Source organism: Mugil cephalus, chromosome 13, assembly GCF_022458985.1.
Source record: "Mugil cephalus isolate CIBA_MC_2020 chromosome 13, CIBA_Mcephalus_1.1, whole genome shotgun sequence".
Classification (NCBI taxonomy): domain Eukaryota; kingdom Metazoa; phylum Chordata; class Actinopteri; order Mugiliformes; family Mugilidae; genus Mugil; species Mugil cephalus.
The window spans coordinates 17,349,712-17,366,923 of record NC_061782.1 but is presented as its reverse complement, the minus strand read 5'-3'; the positions used below and the strand labels follow the sequence as shown (position 1 = coordinate 17,366,923).

General features: G+C 44.1%; 1 protein-coding gene across 42 annotated transcripts in view; it reads right to left on the bottom strand.

Moving 5' to 3' along the window:
- LOC125018712 (ankyrin-3-like) overlaps positions 1 to 17,212 on the bottom strand; it is a 113,737-nt gene that overhangs the window by 19,602 nt on the left and 76,923 nt on the right. For 11 of the 42 annotated variants that reach the window (XM_047602852.1, XM_047602858.1, XM_047602891.1 and 8 more), the window contains 16 exons: positions 13,428 to 13,551; positions 12,119 to 12,130; positions 10,014 to 10,116; positions 9,336 to 9,386; positions 8,756 to 8,865; positions 7,881 to 7,913; positions 6,809 to 7,033; positions 6,572 to 6,726; positions 5,512 to 5,723; positions 5,049 to 5,256; positions 4,612 to 4,708; positions 3,338 to 3,566; positions 3,063 to 3,188; positions 2,339 to 2,461; positions 1,782 to 1,808; positions 200 to 281 (listed from right to left, as the gene is read on the bottom strand). In XM_047602852.1, the coding sequence (XP_047458808.1) occupies positions 200 to 281; positions 1,782 to 1,808; positions 2,339 to 2,461; positions 3,063 to 3,188; positions 3,338 to 3,566; positions 4,612 to 4,708; positions 5,049 to 5,256; positions 5,512 to 5,723; positions 6,572 to 6,726; positions 6,809 to 7,033; positions 7,881 to 7,913; positions 8,756 to 8,865; positions 9,336 to 9,386; positions 10,014 to 10,116; positions 12,119 to 12,130; positions 13,428 to 13,551 (1,917 nt within the window). Of the gene's footprint in view, positions 1 to 199; positions 282 to 1,781; positions 1,809 to 2,338; positions 2,462 to 3,062; positions 3,189 to 3,337; positions 3,567 to 4,611; positions 4,709 to 5,048; positions 5,257 to 5,511; positions 5,724 to 6,571; positions 6,727 to 6,808; positions 7,034 to 7,880; positions 7,914 to 8,755; positions 8,866 to 9,335; positions 9,387 to 10,013; positions 10,117 to 12,118; positions 12,131 to 13,427; positions 13,552 to 13,993; positions 15,127 to 15,147; positions 16,469 to 17,212 lie in introns of those variants that run through there. The other 31 variants (XM_047602863.1, XM_047602866.1, XM_047602855.1 and 28 more) reach the window with 18 other exon arrangements.

Below are 17,212 nucleotides of genomic sequence, written 5' to 3'. Positions count from 1 at the left end.
GACAGGTGATATAAGAGTATGTGTCAGGTGGTAAGAATAAATGATTGATGAACACGTTTTGTCAGGTAGATCTCTTTCTATAGTATATACCTATAAAAGAAATATGTACCCTAGATAATGGGACCTACAGACTCTAAACTGATTGAAATTACATAAATATCTAAAATCAATTTAAAAAAAATAAAAATGGGACACTCACTCGCTGCTGGGTCGGTCAAATAGCTGTAGCGCTTACGCAAAGCTAAGGAGGCAAAGGTATGACGTCGTTCTGGCTTTTCAGTCTGAAACAAACAAAAAAGAACAAAAGATGCTTCAACATAAAAATATGATGACGTGTGGGCCTAACCTATCAGATTAATACTGGATTGCACGCAAATAGCCTTGCGTTTAGTGAACTGGTACATGCCGTTAGTAATGGATCAAGGAGACACTGCAGGTTTCACTCATTAAGGTCTCAGCTGGAAATGAAACGTCTGATGCTAGAGTCTCCACTTGCTGCATGTCTCTGACTCACTGAAATATAATGACTAGAGGCAACGCGTGTTTTTCCTGTATGGTCTGCTCAAGGAAGTGGTGAGCATGAGAGCAATTCAGATTCCAGGTGGGTATGGATATAAAACGAACAACGAACTGCCATAACATTATGACCTATTATCGTGTAGGTTTTTGTGACTCAAAGTGTATCAGAGTACGGACATCTGAGGGTGTCCTTGCACTTTTTTCATGTTTTTTTAGTTATTCATTAACTGTTTTTGTATGAGTGTCTGTATCAGGCTGCATCCTGCTGGGGATGGCTGCTGCCATCAAGGAGTGTCATTGCTATGGAGTGATGGTGCCAGATTTGACCTAGGTGATTGGTACATGTCTAAGTGACATTCATGCGAATGCATGGTCCAAACGTTTCCCAGCAGAACACTGTACTGTCACAAGATCGTCAATGATTTTTTTTTTATTTTTTACTTATGTTATGCTTATAGATGCATTCCTTCGTTCATCATAAAATGTGATGACGTGTATTTAAGAATTAAAATAACAGTAACAATTGGGTCAATTTCAGTATTATAATAAATGTGTGTGCCTCTGGATTTGAAGCTAAACTACCTAAATTACCATTATGCAGTTGAAATGTAAAGTTATTGTTGGAATACCTCTTGTTCTCCAAATGCAGCGTTGATGCTGAATTGGTCCAGTAAACTTATGATGTACGTTATGAAACATAAAATAGCCTCAGTCTGCGTTTTAATAGACTTTCCTACCAAGTTTTTCAAGTGCAGCTGTTAGTATTCTTGTTACATACAAACCAAGGACAGGGGTGGAAAACAAGTTGAAACCCCAAACACAACAAAACGACCACTAAGTGCACAGATGGTGAGAGTTAGGGTTAGATTTTTATCTGATGAGAGTGAGATACCATAGTCCCTATGAGTTATTAGTAAGGATGGATTCCTGTTGAACGTGTATGGGAAGGAAGGTAGGGATGTAAAACAAGCCGAGATGTGGCACAGGAATTGGCTCCACTGCACTTTGGATGGAGACAACAATAAATAAATCCTTGCTGATTAAAACAACTGCCATATCCACTCATGCACTACACGGTGTCACTTCAGCCATGACGTAGCTGTGTGAAAAAAACACATGCGGTCAGAAGCGTCGTCCGGGCGCTGCACAGACACAAAGTATTTGCAACACACACATATATAGCTACAGCGTCTGGAGGGAAGCCAACATAAAAGGAGGAGAAAGAAGAAGCGGTTCCGTGTGATGATGAAGAATCTGTTTACCTCATCATCAGGATCAGACTCCATATCCTGTGGTATTCCAAGATGCATTGCAGGAGAGGAGAGAGATGACACAATGGAGAGCAGGGAAGTTATAGTGAGCGGGGAAGGTGGAAATAAAACTCAGGGGATGAAAATGGAGCAGCAAAAACAACAAAAAGCATCAGAAGAAATCTATGGGATTAATCAAAAAATAAACAGCAAAATAACAAAAGCGAAATAGTTACAGTTTCTTGTGATCAATCGACACCACAACAAACGAACAAATGAGAGATATTTTTTGTTGCATAGATCTGATGTACCCACAGTGAGCCAGGCAATAGGACAAAGCACAATGTGCACGTGTGGCTGCATGTGTACGTTGTGGGGTCTTATGACTGGCACAGGCTTTAACATTAATAAAAGACACAAGCAGCAGGCAGTCACTTCTAGACCAAATGGGCCTTTAATGGCTTCTCCCGATGTCAGGACAACGTTGCCTTCTGTCTTTCAACTTCATTTACATATGGATGATATGGTATGGCCTAAAATGGTGAGCTGTTCAAACAAGGTGAGCCTACCTTCTTGTGGGTTGGCAGTGTGATATTCAAATTGCATATGGCAGTCTGTGGAAGGCCTTTTGTGGATTTTGGCTCTCGCAGGAAGGAGAGGCGTCCACATGGTTCCTGGCCCATATCTCTGATCTGGACAGGCAAAAGGTGGCATCGTCAGTCAAATTGCGCTATTTCAGTTTTTTTTTCCTCTCTCAATATTTAACCTTTTAAAGCCTGAACATATTGCTGGTGATACGTTAAAGCACACGATATTTGAATTACCGTAACTCACAATGGTTTTCACAAAATTTATAGTGTGGCTGAACACTGGTATGATGTGCATTTGTCTGGAAGACCTTCATGACATCTAACTTTGTTTTGACCAACAAATTCCTCCGAACAACTCTCTCTTACTGGGGCTCCCCAGTTTTGTGTCGCTCCCCAACCTACAGCCGACAGCAGCGGTGGGTCATAATTACCGTAATGGCAGAAAGTGCAACTTCCCAGTGTTCAGCCACACTTTCAATTTTGTCCATTGGCGGGTTACGGTAATTCAAATACCGCAAGCGGATGTTCAGGTCTTAAAGGGTTAAATGTCCATATCCAATATAAATGTAAATATGTACCAGGAAAATATGTATTTGATTTTCGAGCATGCACTAAATAGGCAATGAAACTAACCCTGCTAGCAGTAATTATTACAGTGAATGTAAACAGACAGAAAATGTGACAGGAAGAACACATTGTATACCTTCACGTTGAAAGGAAGTCTGTTTTCCTTGAAGGAGAAGAAGTTAAAAACCAACTGCTGCCCACTTTTGGCGAGAGGAGACAGGTTGCCATAGCAATCCACGTGGATAGGCTTTCCCTCGAGAACCTATGAAATTCCATTGATCAAAAATGTAGTTTAACACACTGGAGAGATAGGGTGGATAAAACTGATATTGAATTACATGGACTGGGTTCATGTTCATGTCTTTTTTAGATTGTTGCCATGGTTGCACGCCAACACGAACACAACCCCACCTCGATGTCTTTACTCCGGGCCACTTCCTCAAAGTTCTCCTGCTGCTCGAGGGTCTTGTCCACCTTGTCGTCCGTCATGCAGAAGCAGCGCAGCCGGGCCTCAACGGCGTCGTTCATCTTGGCGAACACCACAAACTTGGCCAGGTACGGCACGCAGATCAGCTCCCGGTATAACTGAGACGCTAGACTCACCGTCTCAGGAATCTGGTGACAGTCTGCGAGCCAGAACCTGAGAGGGATAGAAACACACACAAAATAAAAAAAAAAAAGGGAGTTTTGTATCAATCACTTAATGGGGCTGCAAATCAAACAAGATGTGTTATTTTCTCCAAAGGGTGGACACGGGCACATGACGTCCGAGCAGCAATCGAGTTACAGAGGACCAAAGAGCGCGCTGTTAATGTCAGGCTGCACCCTCACCACATGATTCAAATCTAGTTAGGCTGAGAGTTCATGAGTTTGTGTAATGTAACCAAGAAGGTCAGGTTAGCAACATGTCTCAACAATGTGTGGCTGATGTGGCACAGAGTGAGATCTTTGTTTTATTTTTAAAATGGGTCAAAGAAAAAAGAAACTACTGCGACGTCTCTTTATTAACTCAATCAACTGGTTAAGGAAGTGTAGAAATCTGCCAATTCAAGTTCAAATTGACGGTAATGGGAGCTTTTCTTAAGTGATATATTTTTGTATCCCGGGCCAAGCCCTCATGGATTTTTGCTGCTGTACTGTGACTATTTTCTGGCCTACTGAAATGTTTCCTGGCAAAGCTTTGAACCTCCTTGGATGTACTTATTGTATCTTGGGTGATAACTGACTGGACCAGTGAGTAATAGTCATTGTCATTTAATCTGTAATTCAATCTGTAATTTAATCATTTATAATTTGGACCTTTCAAAATGGAGAGTAGTTTCCTTTTGATTGCATAATTGTTGCATCTGGTAAAATGAAAATCTGGTAAATTTTTATGTCCTTCAGGTATTGTTGGTAATGCCTTCTTATTTTACTACAACTGGAAATATCTAGAGAAAAATACAAATTTTTAAATATGCCACCAAACTGGCCAAATTAAAATTTCTCATTACTGCTTAATCAGTCTAGATTAATAACATAACTAATTAAGTTTTAGGTAAACAGTAAATGGCTGTCACCAGTTTTATAAAATGACATTCAGAGCCTTCATTGTGTATTTAGACTTGGGAATGTTATTGTTGACACATGTATATATATATGTTGCATTTATTATTCCAGATGTGTGCAGTGCGTGTGAGTCTCACCTGGCCGACACATTTGTGGTAAAGGAGACACAGTCGGTTACAAAGGACAGTGGAGTGGTTCCTGTGATGTCCTCCCACTGCGCAGGAGACGTCCCTCCTATATCAAAAAGAGGTCAAAAAAGAGAGCTCACAGCCTTTCTAACCCGCACGTGTTTGAGCTTTCATAATCCTCATCCTTTAATCCTCTCATTTCTTCATCTTCCCTCCATCAAACAGTGCATTCTGACATCAAACTAAACTTGTTGTGGCTGCAGCTGTTCTGTTCTGTGACACATTTAGTTTAAATGGATGAGCAACTATGGCAGAAATCTAATGATGCAATTAGAGTTGAACTATTTCTATTGCATAACTTGAAAATCAAATTATGTCCTGCATCAATGCAGATGAATGTAATGCGACATTATGGCCATGCTACAGTTATTTAGAGGTCTGCTCGCCTGTGATGCTGCAGAGCAGACGCAGGCATGGGGCGGAGTCGCCTCTGTGGCCGGTGGGGTGGCCTTCAGCCGACCTAGGTGGGACGGGGATAGTCATGGTGATCGGCTTGTGGAACTTCCTCCTCCTGGGCTCCACGGTGACGATGGGGCTGAAGGTGGCTCTGTTGCCGAGGACCGACCTCGCCAAGTCGTCGGGCACAGGCTGAGCCTAAACGGAAACGGTGAAAGAAGGAAAAAAAAGATGAAGGACTAATCTGTAGATCAAACCCTGAATAATGCGGAGTCGGACCTTTCCTGAATATTATATTGGCTTAAAAGATCTAGGCATGTCAGGCAGAATCAAACATTCAACAAAAATGGGTCAGCTATAAATAAATAATAGGTTAGTGAAAATGATTTGCAAAAAAAAAGCCATGTCATGAAGCAGATTCAATTCAAACTGACGCAAGGTGTCCTACTGTACCTGCAGGCCAACACGGATCCTCTTTGTGAGTGCCCCCTGTGGGAACGAGGCCTGGACCATTGGCACGGTGCTGCTGGACAGCACGCCGCCATCCGGACCCATGTGGTTAGACTCCTGCTTGATCCGTGACACCACAGCGAAATACTGGGGGAAATCTCTGGTGACGATGCGACAAATGCGCTTCTTCTCCAACTCGGCAGGACTGTCCAGCTCTGTGACACAAGACATCGTTTTGTGTATGGTAGATGTGATTTTAAGTGACGTCTAATGATTGGAAGTGAAGTCTCCACGGTTACGAGAGCTGCTGTGCGATTGACTGTACCAGCAGATTTGAAAAGCAGTCAGAGAAACATCTTTACAGATATTTGCTAAAGAACAGAGAAGTAAATGGTGCATTAGGAAGAAACAACTGGAATCTAGACACAGAAACCTGGTGTTGTGGTTCACATTAGTGTCAGGTAATATTAATTTATGCTGTATTTTTTGATGAACTCAGACCTTAAGTTATTTCTTAAGTTACGATCTGGAGGGCTGTCAGATAAGTTTGTGGATGTTGTTGTTTTGGCGTAGTTAAGGCCGACAGTAACTATTTCAGTTTCAACAATGAAGAACAATAAAAGAATAAACGGAATATTTGTGATCACTCCCTGTCGTCCTTTTACAGTCGGACTCTACAGTGTTGTATGTCTTACATTATTTCTCAGTAAAGCGCTTACTGTTAACATCTTTTATTTAGCTGCATTTATCATAATGAAATAACTTAAAACTAACTGAAACTGGTCCGCTTTTCCAAATCCACAGTAGTTCATATGATCACTGTCGAGTCCAATTGTTCATTTGATTTGATAATCCACGATAATTCCCAGTCTCGCAGTCTTAACCGATACATTTTACTGTGTTTTTGCCACTAAAGGGGGCGCTGTGACTTCAATGCACACCCTCTATTAGTCAGCGCCATTACAAAAAAATAAAACAGAAAGAAATGCTTCTACAACGAGATGCCAGATTGTCTAAAACACTCACTGCACCCGAAAAGGCGACTAAATAACTGTCCCTTTACCTTCATCCATTCCAGTGAGGAGCTCAGTGAGGTCTTCTGGTCTGGCGTCGAACTGGTGCTCCTTCCACGTGTCACCGTTGTCACTCCTCAAAACAATCAGTTCCCTCTCTTTCCCCCGCATTGAACCAAAATGAGGGATCTCCACAATAACAGGACTGGAAGAGAAAAATAGTTGATGAGCAGTGTTGGAAATCCAAATATTCCTTTGTTTTTTCTTCTTTTCTGATAAAAACCTACCCGAGGAACTGAGCCCCAGCTGGTCCCACCTCCACCAGCCGGCTGACCAGCCCCTCTCCCTCCACCATAGGAGGAGGGTAGGCCAGCTTGTGCCTTTTGGCCAAGCGGCAGGTGATGCGCGTGGGCGCCGTGCACTTCCTGGGAGGGATGATGATGCGCATGCCATTGTGGCGGCTGCCTCTCATGGAACCACCTCGGGCATCGACCATGAAGCTGACCAAGAACCTGCAAGGGGAAAGCAAACGAGTTCAGAAAAAAAGAAAAGGTCCAAAGAGAAAGAAAAACTGAAACCACGGATACAAGTGAGAAAGGCGATTCCCATGCTGTGATCACCGTACGCCGAAAATAAAGTAAGGGACAGAAAGAAAGAAACAAAAACAGAGGAAGGTCAAGAGAGAGGGCGATAGAGAGAAGAAAAACAAAAAGATGCTTTGAGTTCTGAAACTTGGCACCTTCACCCGCCTCCACTTACAACATTTCACCGTCTGAAACTAAACAGTGTGCTGATGAAGTCGACAGAAAGTTTAGTTTCCAAGGCTGAAGGTGAGATTGTCGCCACAGATTCAGTCGCTCTAAAGCAGCATTCAGTGATCAAATATCAAACACCTCCACAAATGTTTCACCACGATAGGGTTAATGTGGCTGCTACGTGATGTGCCCCATCGTACAAATTAAGAGCACGCTTTGGCATTCAGTTAATATAGTAAATGACTCGTATATAAAAGTAAGAATGAGGTTAGGTGTAGACAAACAAAAACTCTTTGGAAGTGTTGTGTTATATAAGTTTCCTATACTGTGTCTTGCAAATCCCTAAAGGGTTCTGAAGGAGATTTTATTTTTAGTGAGAGAGAGACAGGGAGAGAAACGTGGCACATCAATAAGAGACGTCGACTTCACACTTCTAAAATCTAAGCAGTGCAAATGAAACACCAGACCACACATATGGGACGAGCACAGAGTGGAGGGAGAGACGGGAGAGACAGTGGCGGGATGAGAGGGACACAAGAGGTGGAGGGGCGAGTGACGTCACTGCGGCGTCATCGTGGGTGAAAGCAGCGAACTCAATCATCACCTGGAGTCATACTGAGGGAGCGGGGAGGAGAAGCTGCAAAATAAACACATGGAGACAATGCAGGAGGCAAACCCCCAGAGCCTGGTTTTAGTATCAGACTTTCACAATCACGGCTGGGATCTGTGATAACTACTGAAGATGAAAGGAGACTAAAAGGCAAAGGGGTGGAAAAACAAGGGGAACAGAATACGCGGAGGATGACAGTCAGCAAAGTAACATCTAAATAGACGACCCCCAAAGACATACCAATGAGTTAAAAATAGAAATGAAGAAGAAGAAAAAAAACAGGAAGATGAAAGATCCCAGTATTTCAACTTTACAACACCAATAAAAACATTCGCCGCAATGACAGCACGGTTTATTTAAAGCAGACCTCTTATGATGTCATTTATTCAAAGTATGCAAATGACAGGAAAGCTAAATCTTATCGCCTTCATCCAAATGAAACACACCGCACCATGAGCTCACACAGAGCCTGTGGTTTGTTTCTGCAATGACAGGAACAGCGTAATGTAGGGAGGACGTCTGGACCATGTCTCTAAACTTATGGCGTGACGCGAGAGCTTTACAGGATGTGTCTTTTGCTGCTGTAAATGTAACGTGTACAGTAGCAGTGCTGCAGAAACCCCGCAGCCCTGCACCTCGTCTGCATCAGCGCTGCAGGCTCTGCTGAATATTGACTCTTCGGGGGGAAACAAAAGGCGTTACGACACTTTTGTGCAGTAAGCATGGAAAATGTGTGATTCCTGCAGCAGCGGTGCGGATGTGCATGCCCCGTGCGCCTGCGCGTGCTCACAAAGTAACTTTGGCAGGTGGTTTAAGTGCGTGCATCCCGGTTAATGTATCTGACAGATGGAATGAGACAGTGTTCTTACCCAGAGTGAATGGGGCTAGACACAGTGTTGTGGCTGTGGTCCATAGTGTCAGGGGTCCAGCTGTAGCGCCGCATACATTCTGTATTGTAGTCTCTGGTCACAGCGAGGTGCTGGGAGAAGAGGATAACGAGACACAGGTGAAGAGAAGAGGGATAAGATTTGAGAGCACAAGGGACTGGAACGAAATAAGGACAGAAACAATAAAGAGTGCCAGCGATCAACTACTGCATGGATGGGCAGACACGACCCTCACTTTATTTCCGTTGTTATGATCACCACAGTCAGGAAAAAAAAGAAAACACAACAAACACAGTGACACAGGCACAAAAAAAACAAAAAAACAAACATGCAACAATTATGATGCTCGGAAACTAGCGACTTTAATAAATGATCACGTATGTGAACACTGAACCAGTGAGACGAACAACGGTGGGAACAAGCACCGACCGAACAGCAGTGCAGATGAGAATGGAACAGACCCAAAACAAAGAAAACTGAAGAGAAAGGGGAGCTCAACCACTGAGACGGAGAAACAACAAAACCGACGAATGAGTCATGAGGCGGCCGTCGACATTTATACCTTGTTGAGTGGGTCAACCAAATAGGAAATGTCTTTACAGACACTCTGAAGCTTAGGGAAGAAGAGAAGCAGTTCAGAAGTTGCAGTGAGGATACGCTGTGATCCAGATAAATGAAGTTACGGTGCTTCGTTTGACTGAAGGACTCAGTTTGCAGCAAAGAAAATTCTATTTTATCTGCATGTGGATGAGATCATGACACTGAGTGACCTAAACAAGATACTTGGAACGTTATTTATGAGGCCACTGCTTCTGTTTATGCTTCTGAACACCAAAACAAGCTGTAGACAGACCAGGATAAAAATCTCTGTAGGGTTGCAGTTTTCCACGAGAAAGCAAAGGGGGCCTCCCAAAAACCCTGAGGTTTGAATAAACCTTTCGTCAAGGTGCTATACACTCACCCTCAGCACTTTGGCAAAAGCAGGCACGGCATTACCACTACTTCTGCTGTGACCTTTGTGCAAGACAAGTAAAGCTACCCTGCACCCTGCTTTAGCCAGCCAACCTGTGTTTTCATCAGACCACCGACATAAGGACAGAGACACGGCCGAAGCTCGAAAAACAGACAGTCAAAGGCACAGACAGTTGTCTACAAGGTGAGAAAAGAGTACGCACAGAAGACCAAGAGACAGTGGAGAAAAGCAACAGGAGGAGGAAACAAAAAAAAAAATGGATCTTACCGTGTCCTTGGTGGGGGCCAGGATCTCTTCGATCATCATGCTGTCGCGCGCGAAGGAGCTCCGGTTGAGTGTGTTGGACCTATCCGAACTGAAGGAGCGGAGGCTACATGTTACCACGCAACCCAGCGGCGCGGGCGACAACAAGCGACGAGCAGGGGGACACGGCACAAAACAAAAAGCAGGGAATCCATTACTACATGCAACTTCCAGGGAACCAGGTTTTTTTACAGACTGGACGGAGAGCCCAGCGGCAAATAGGTGGAAAATAGAGAGAGGCTGAAGAGCCCGCAGCTGGACGAGGGTGAGATACCGCAGCAGGTTATTCAGAGATGGAAATGAGAGTGAGGGCAGTTTGTTTGCAGTGCGAGATAGAAGGAAAGAGGAGGAAGAGAAGTGGACAGATAGAAAGCACTCTGTAGAGGTGTGGCTGTTGAGCATCATGGTTCACACGTGTAACTAAGTGTTTGATGATATATGACAAATTAGTGGCCTGCAGAAACTAGATCTCGTGTTAATGACACTCCAGCTCAAAGACTGACATTGTTTCATTCTAAGATTAGCTGACCTGGACCTGTTTCAGAGCAGCAAAACACAAAGAGTGGAAGCTGGTCCCTTCTATCCGCCTCGCTGCTGCAGTCTGCTTTATGGCTCGGTGTGGTGACGCGTGCCTATTTTTGCAGCATCACAGGCTCAACGCAGTGCTGTAGATGCCTTTCAGGTTTGTACAGGGATTGGATTAGCACGGAGGAGCCTGGGCGTCTCAATCCGCGGTGACCTCCGGCGTGCACACGCACTCGAGACGTCACGCGCGAGGCGGGCGCACTTTGTGCGTCCGTGCGGGACACAATGCGCCGCGAGAATGGCGCCTTCTTTTCTCTGAATGCATACTATGTTTGTGTATTGATGCGCCGTGCGTGAGTCCAAAAGGGGGAGAACGGGCGAGCAAGGGGGGGGGGGTAGAAATGCAGCCCTCAGCATGTTTGAGTGGGCACACTATTCAGCACAGAGAGACAGAGAGAAGGCCTTTATTCAGCGCAGCCTGCCTACCCCACCATCCAAGTTACCAAGCAACTCTGTACAGGCTGAATGGACTCCACATTGCTAAACCCCCCCACTCCCCTCCTCCTCCTCCTCCCCTCTTCTCACCCAGACCCTGTTTGTTCTTCACAGCTTCCTCCTATTTTTGATTCTATCCGTCCTCCTCTCCTCCCTAAATCATCCATTCTTTATCTTTTCTTCATGTGTTTCCGGCGTTCTTTCTGATTCTCTTGCTTGTCCTCTTTTCTTCTTCATAACGATGCTCTCCATTTCATGTTGCTGAGGCTGTACTGTGCAGTCAACCCACTCCACTGACAACTGTTTTTACTTTTGATCTTGCTCCCCCCCTCCCCTCCTCCTTCCTCTTTCCACCATCACTGTGTTTGCGTTGCTGTTAACTAGACTTCCCATTTTCTCACAGGCATCTCCGTGCGTACGTCAGTGTCCCTATATACTAATACTATAATATTTAGCAACTCCATGTTCCACGTAAAGCGAGAAGGCATCTGTGTGTGTAATTTCCATCTCTGCAAGCCGTCCATTTAGCAGTAAAAATGATTCGGGGACATCTCAGACAGCAATCAGGTGCGGGGGATTATCAATACAATGATGTGTTTGATCCCTGGAAGTTACACTTGGATGCTTCGGGAGAAGCCACATCAAAAAAATAGGGGATTAGTTCACACAACTCAGATCAAAGACAGAAAAAAAAGAAAAAAAAACACAACTGCGGATTTTATTTTCACATGTCCTCCAATAACCTGCATTAAAAAAAAATCAAGAAAAACATTTTCCACTTGCAGACGTGACGATTTTGTTAGACTGATGGGAACATGAGGTGGATGTAGATCAGCTAAAATGGAGGGATGGCGTCAAAATACAACACGGAAGCTACTGGTCTGTTATCACAGACAGAGACGATGACGCTGGAGGATGCCAACGTGGGATGAATGAATGGTCACAGGTTTTATGAGAGTAAGGATGAGTGGATGACAGAGGGGAGGGATGGCATTCACAGCTAATGTCGCCTACTACTACTACTACTGCTACTACTGCTCTTTTCTTACCTGATTCTAGGGCTAGAATGAGGGACAGGGTGCAGGAGGACAAGGAAAAGAACAAAACAGAAGAGTGAAAAGCAAAGCATTTTGAAGACATTCGAGCATGATGTGGCTTTCTTTTTTTTTTTTTTTTGTTCCCCATATGACATTGATGCTCTTGCATGGTCGAATGCTACACAGCTGGACACATCTTTTTTGCTGTACATGGGTTTCTGTGTATGTGTGTGTGTGTGCAGCCCGGTCAGAAAGCAGACCATGCAATGTCGATGTCATAAACAGAAAGGTAAGGAAAGGAAAAGAACTTGCTCAGCGTCAAACATTCATTGATCAACAAATTATTTGATATATTTCCACAGCTTTACGTTCACACCCCTGCAAAGAGACAAGTCAACAGTTTTTAAATCTGTTTCGGGCTAGAAACCATTCGGTTAATGTGTAAGCAATTAGAAAACAAGAAGTGGTAGAGTGGTTCTGCAGAGTTTTAATGAAATAACTCATGATAAGGAGTAGCTTAAATGGAAAGATACAACAGCTGAATTTGAACCTGACATTGTGCCTGTGCAAATGAGCCAAATCCTTAAATGTTTACATGATTGTATCTTTCACTAATTCCGTGCACAAACTTTGCGAAAACTCTTTCCAGTATCAGCCGATCAAACAGACTTGTTTACATCGAATCCCTCCATTTAATTCCCCTTGTTTGCCGAGCCCTGCTGACGCTAGCAGCTTCCTGTCACAGTTAGCCCCGTTGTTTTTATCAATCCAGCCATCACAGAGCACCTGCCATCTGTCAGCGTGGCCACAATGCACTCTGGGCTCTGCACAGCACTCGCCCTGTGCGCCGCTGACATGTTTTCACTGGAGCTTGCCAGTTTTCCACGACACACTTTGCCCACTGTTTCAAAGTGTCCCAAAGTGCAGCTGTTCACTCAGGAATCAAAGATTCAGCTTTTATCTCTCGTGGTTTTTTTTTGTTTTTTTTTGACTACACTTGTAATTTCTGCCTAGGTTTGAATGAGGTCACGCAAAACGCTGAATCACTTTGTCAGGGAGAATCATTAGATGGAGGCTTTCCAGCTGCGTCCTCCGGTGATTTCCATTATCCTCTGAGTTTATGGCTTTGCATATATGTGTATGTGTAGGAGGGAGTGTACATATCACTTCATATGTGTGTGTGTTTAATGGTTAATCACAGCATCAATCAGACACGAACACCTAGGCTGGCCGTACCATATAAGGACAGGGTGGGTGAACCAGCTCATAGCGGTGCATCAGCAGTTTTAATGTGCGTGTAATGGAAAGGACAGGTGCCTACCTGGCTGAGCGGGCGCCTATGCTGAACCCCATGTAGCCCTCCTGAGGGAGAGAGTCATCCCCCAGCTCCTTGAGGTCCTGAGGCCGCAGGTATTTGTCCGTGTCCCCGGTCATAGCATCCTCACCTGGTGGAGGGATGAAATCACAACTTTAAATGTCAATCCGGGCCAGAGAGGCGATGCGGCATCCGGGCACAGAAAAACAAGCCCCTCTGCTCACCAGTGTCTACCTTATTTCATTACTTAAAGGAGGCCTTTAGGAATTATCAACACCACTGCAACTATAGCCCACTGCAACTTTCCCTACACATTTCATTCTGTCACAGCAATAACATGAAGCTGGAAGACTGTCTCAGAGGTTAGACAATGATAATATAGACAGTGATCATATTAGAGAAATCACAGGCAGCAGCAAAGCCACTTTGCGGTATATGGGGCTCTCCTGTAAAACCAAACGCAGCTCCTTTCACACCACTCAACAGACAGAGCGCAGCGGAGGGTTTAACAGCCACCAAAGCCTGAGCACAATAAGCAAAGAATAAGCAGAAAGTGCAGAACCGCACCGCACCTCGATCGGCGGACCGGTGGACGATGACACGCCGGTCAATGAAGCCGCCGGAGCGGCGACAGTGTTTCTCCTTCTCCCTCATGTCCGGCTCTGTCCTGCCTGCAACACTCTGCTCCTTCACCGCAGCCCCTCCCCCTACCTTCAGGACTGCCGCACTCCGATCACACACTAAAACACCATCAGGCTGGATGACACCGAGCGATCCGGCGCTTCCGGTGTCGAATTTCAAAATAATACCAGCGGCGAAGGGATATTTAGTTGTCGAAACACTTGATAACGAAAGTCACTCGCATCTAATATTCAGCTAAGAAGCCAGCTAATCAAACGACCAAACACATGTCCCAAGAGAAAAACTACGAAAACATGTGAATCAATAATAAATGTTCAATTAATAGACCAATTTGTTGGGCTCGCTCGTCATTGTTTTAATTTATAGACCCAACAAATCTGTAGATGATGCTGTTAATATTTACTCAGACAGACATGACTATACGTGATATTTTTCAATTAAAATTATATTATGTTTGAAGTTAGTATTATGTAAATATAGAATTATGCTGGGCATAGGCTCTAATAATAAACTATATGTTACCAATTTCTCAGTAATGCAAAAAGCTAATAGTAATAATAGTAATGATAATAGTAATGATTCTGATAATAATATATATATATATATTTAAAAAAAAACTAACAAACCTGCAGCATAGGTACAGTTTGCTTTTATTCTGAAGATAAAACTAATAACGCAATTTCCGGTGTTTTTCTGGCTATTTCTGTCTGACTTGACACAGCTGGAAAACAATCGGCTCCCCGCTGATATGAGAATATATAACCATACCATTCAAGTTCAGATACCACACACACACACACACACACACACACACACACACACTACTGCAGGCGAACAAAGTCAAATCTATTCCATACTCCCCCCTCCATGCCCCTGACCTCTCTAACAACGCAACTAAATCACACAAAAATGAAAATAAACTTAAGGTTCAGTCTTCCATCTGCACACGGAAGAGAACTTAAAAACTACAGAACACAAAAATAATAATGAGATATATGATTGCTCATCAGTTCTCATATTATCTCGTTTTGTGGCATTTTTTTCCTTTTTTTTCTCACTTGTTGTTAAACTTCTGAGGACTTACCTTTATCCGACGCAGCCATAGCCACTGATCACTCCGCTTATATATTTCCCGAATAATTAGTGTTTCTCTAAACGTCCTCAGTTTAAACTCCAGAGAGAGGATCAGACTATCCAATAGTCCATTCAGTGCTGCTGGTGCTGATGGAAAAATCTGCCCTCCCTTCACCTCGTGCGCTTTGCTCCACTCCGACCAGCTTGCGCGTTTGTCGCTGGTGCGCGCATCTCCTCCGAGCAATAAAATAAAAACTTTTTTTTTTTTGGCGTCTCCTTGCTTTTTAAAAAAAGGAAACACTACTTAACAAACAAAAACCACAGAAGCCAAAGCCCTCTGACATTCGCAGCTACACGGGAGTTAATTCTCAGGCTGCTCAAAAAAGCTCATCTCATTGGATTTAGAGTCCCTGGCTCAACAGCATCCACGGCAGTAGCGCGTCAACTGTGGCTGCACTGGAAGTGTTTACCGCCCCACAGAGAGCTCAGTCAGCTGACAGGTCGCTTGAGCAAACGCCTGGGAACCTCAGTAGGAGAGGAGGCTCTGGCGGAGAGGGGAAGAAAACTCTCACTGAACACTCCTCTGCCTTGTTTCTTCCTCTGTGGTGGAAGGAGGTGTTTGGCTTCACGTCAAACGGGTCGCAGGGCTGAAGTAATTATGAAATAACCACAACGTTTTGTCTTGGGCAACACCTCTCCAGTTCTCCCTCCTGCATGTTGCACACTAAGACTTGCACAAGAAAAAGTGATATTTTTTTTTTAACAATTATGCAAGAAACTCTCCTCTGCTGAGGACTGGCAACTAGTAAAGTTACAGGCCTTAAAATACTGTGATGAGCTAAGTGGTTCTCTATAGATAGCACAATTAGCGCCTATAGTAGTATATAAAGAAAGAGATAAGCGTGTGGCAGCCCAGGCCAGAACACACAACAGCCACAGCTTAATAGGATCGGCTTCCCTCATACGGGATTAAAGAGAGTTGTGGAAACTCTTTACCTGCTCCAACTCCGTATTTAACATACTCACACACACACCGAAAACAGAAACATCCTATAATCAAAGACGAATGCGTGCAGGCTCGAGCCGGGCGGCTAACCGAGGCCATTCTTCTGCTGCTAAGTGAATATCAGGGCCACGGTGCACAAGTGCGCTGCGGATGAATTATCTACACAGTGTAAACAGTTTACGTGGAGCACACGAGGCCATAGATCCTCTTATTTATAATTCCCGCACGGTAGTGAAAACACACTATACCGTCGAGCATCTTCGCCGCACAGCTCCAGAGGGGCAAACTCATCCACCACCACCTGATATGTACTTGTTGAGTCTAGAATGTATCGCCTGACACAGAAACCCCACACCCCCCTCCCCCCTGCGCCCCGGCCGTCCCCTAAGCAACAGCCCATGAACAAGCTCATCAATTTTACAAGCGTGTTGGCTCTGCGATTCCAAAACAAAGGACAGGAGAGTGAAGCGGGGAGCGTGGAACAATGTGACTTGAACCATAAACTTGGCAGTGTTTGGCACCGCGCTGCAGCTCTACAGTTAACGGCGATATTGTTAATGTTAGGTAATTTAATGACATACAGTGGAGCATGGTTATTTAATAGATTGTATGCTGGTTTCTTTATAGTCTGAATTACAATGTTTTCATTTACCTTTTCTTAATCTTCTCATTGCAAAGAGACCGTAACGTTTAATTATGGGTGACACATCACAAGGTGTTATTGTTGCGGAGAATCTCGGAATATGAGACTCGAAAGTTGTTAAAAATAACAACTGCGTCTTTAAGTGGCAGCGAAAACAACATCAGCGGTGCCAGTCTGCGAACGACCTGACGCGTTCAAGGCTATAACAGCGACAAACTCAAATTGTTTCTTATTCGTTTTCTGACATAAAGTGGCAATAGCTGAGGCTAAAAAACAGAGCATTCAGTGGAAATGGAGAACGTGTATCCTGGCTGTTGAGCGGGTGTATTCAGGTTTTGCCTCGAAAGCTTCTCGTTAAAATGAACAGCAAAGCCAAATAGTAGTATAGCAAAAGCAGGAAGGATCTGCTGAAGTGTGCTGTGTTAA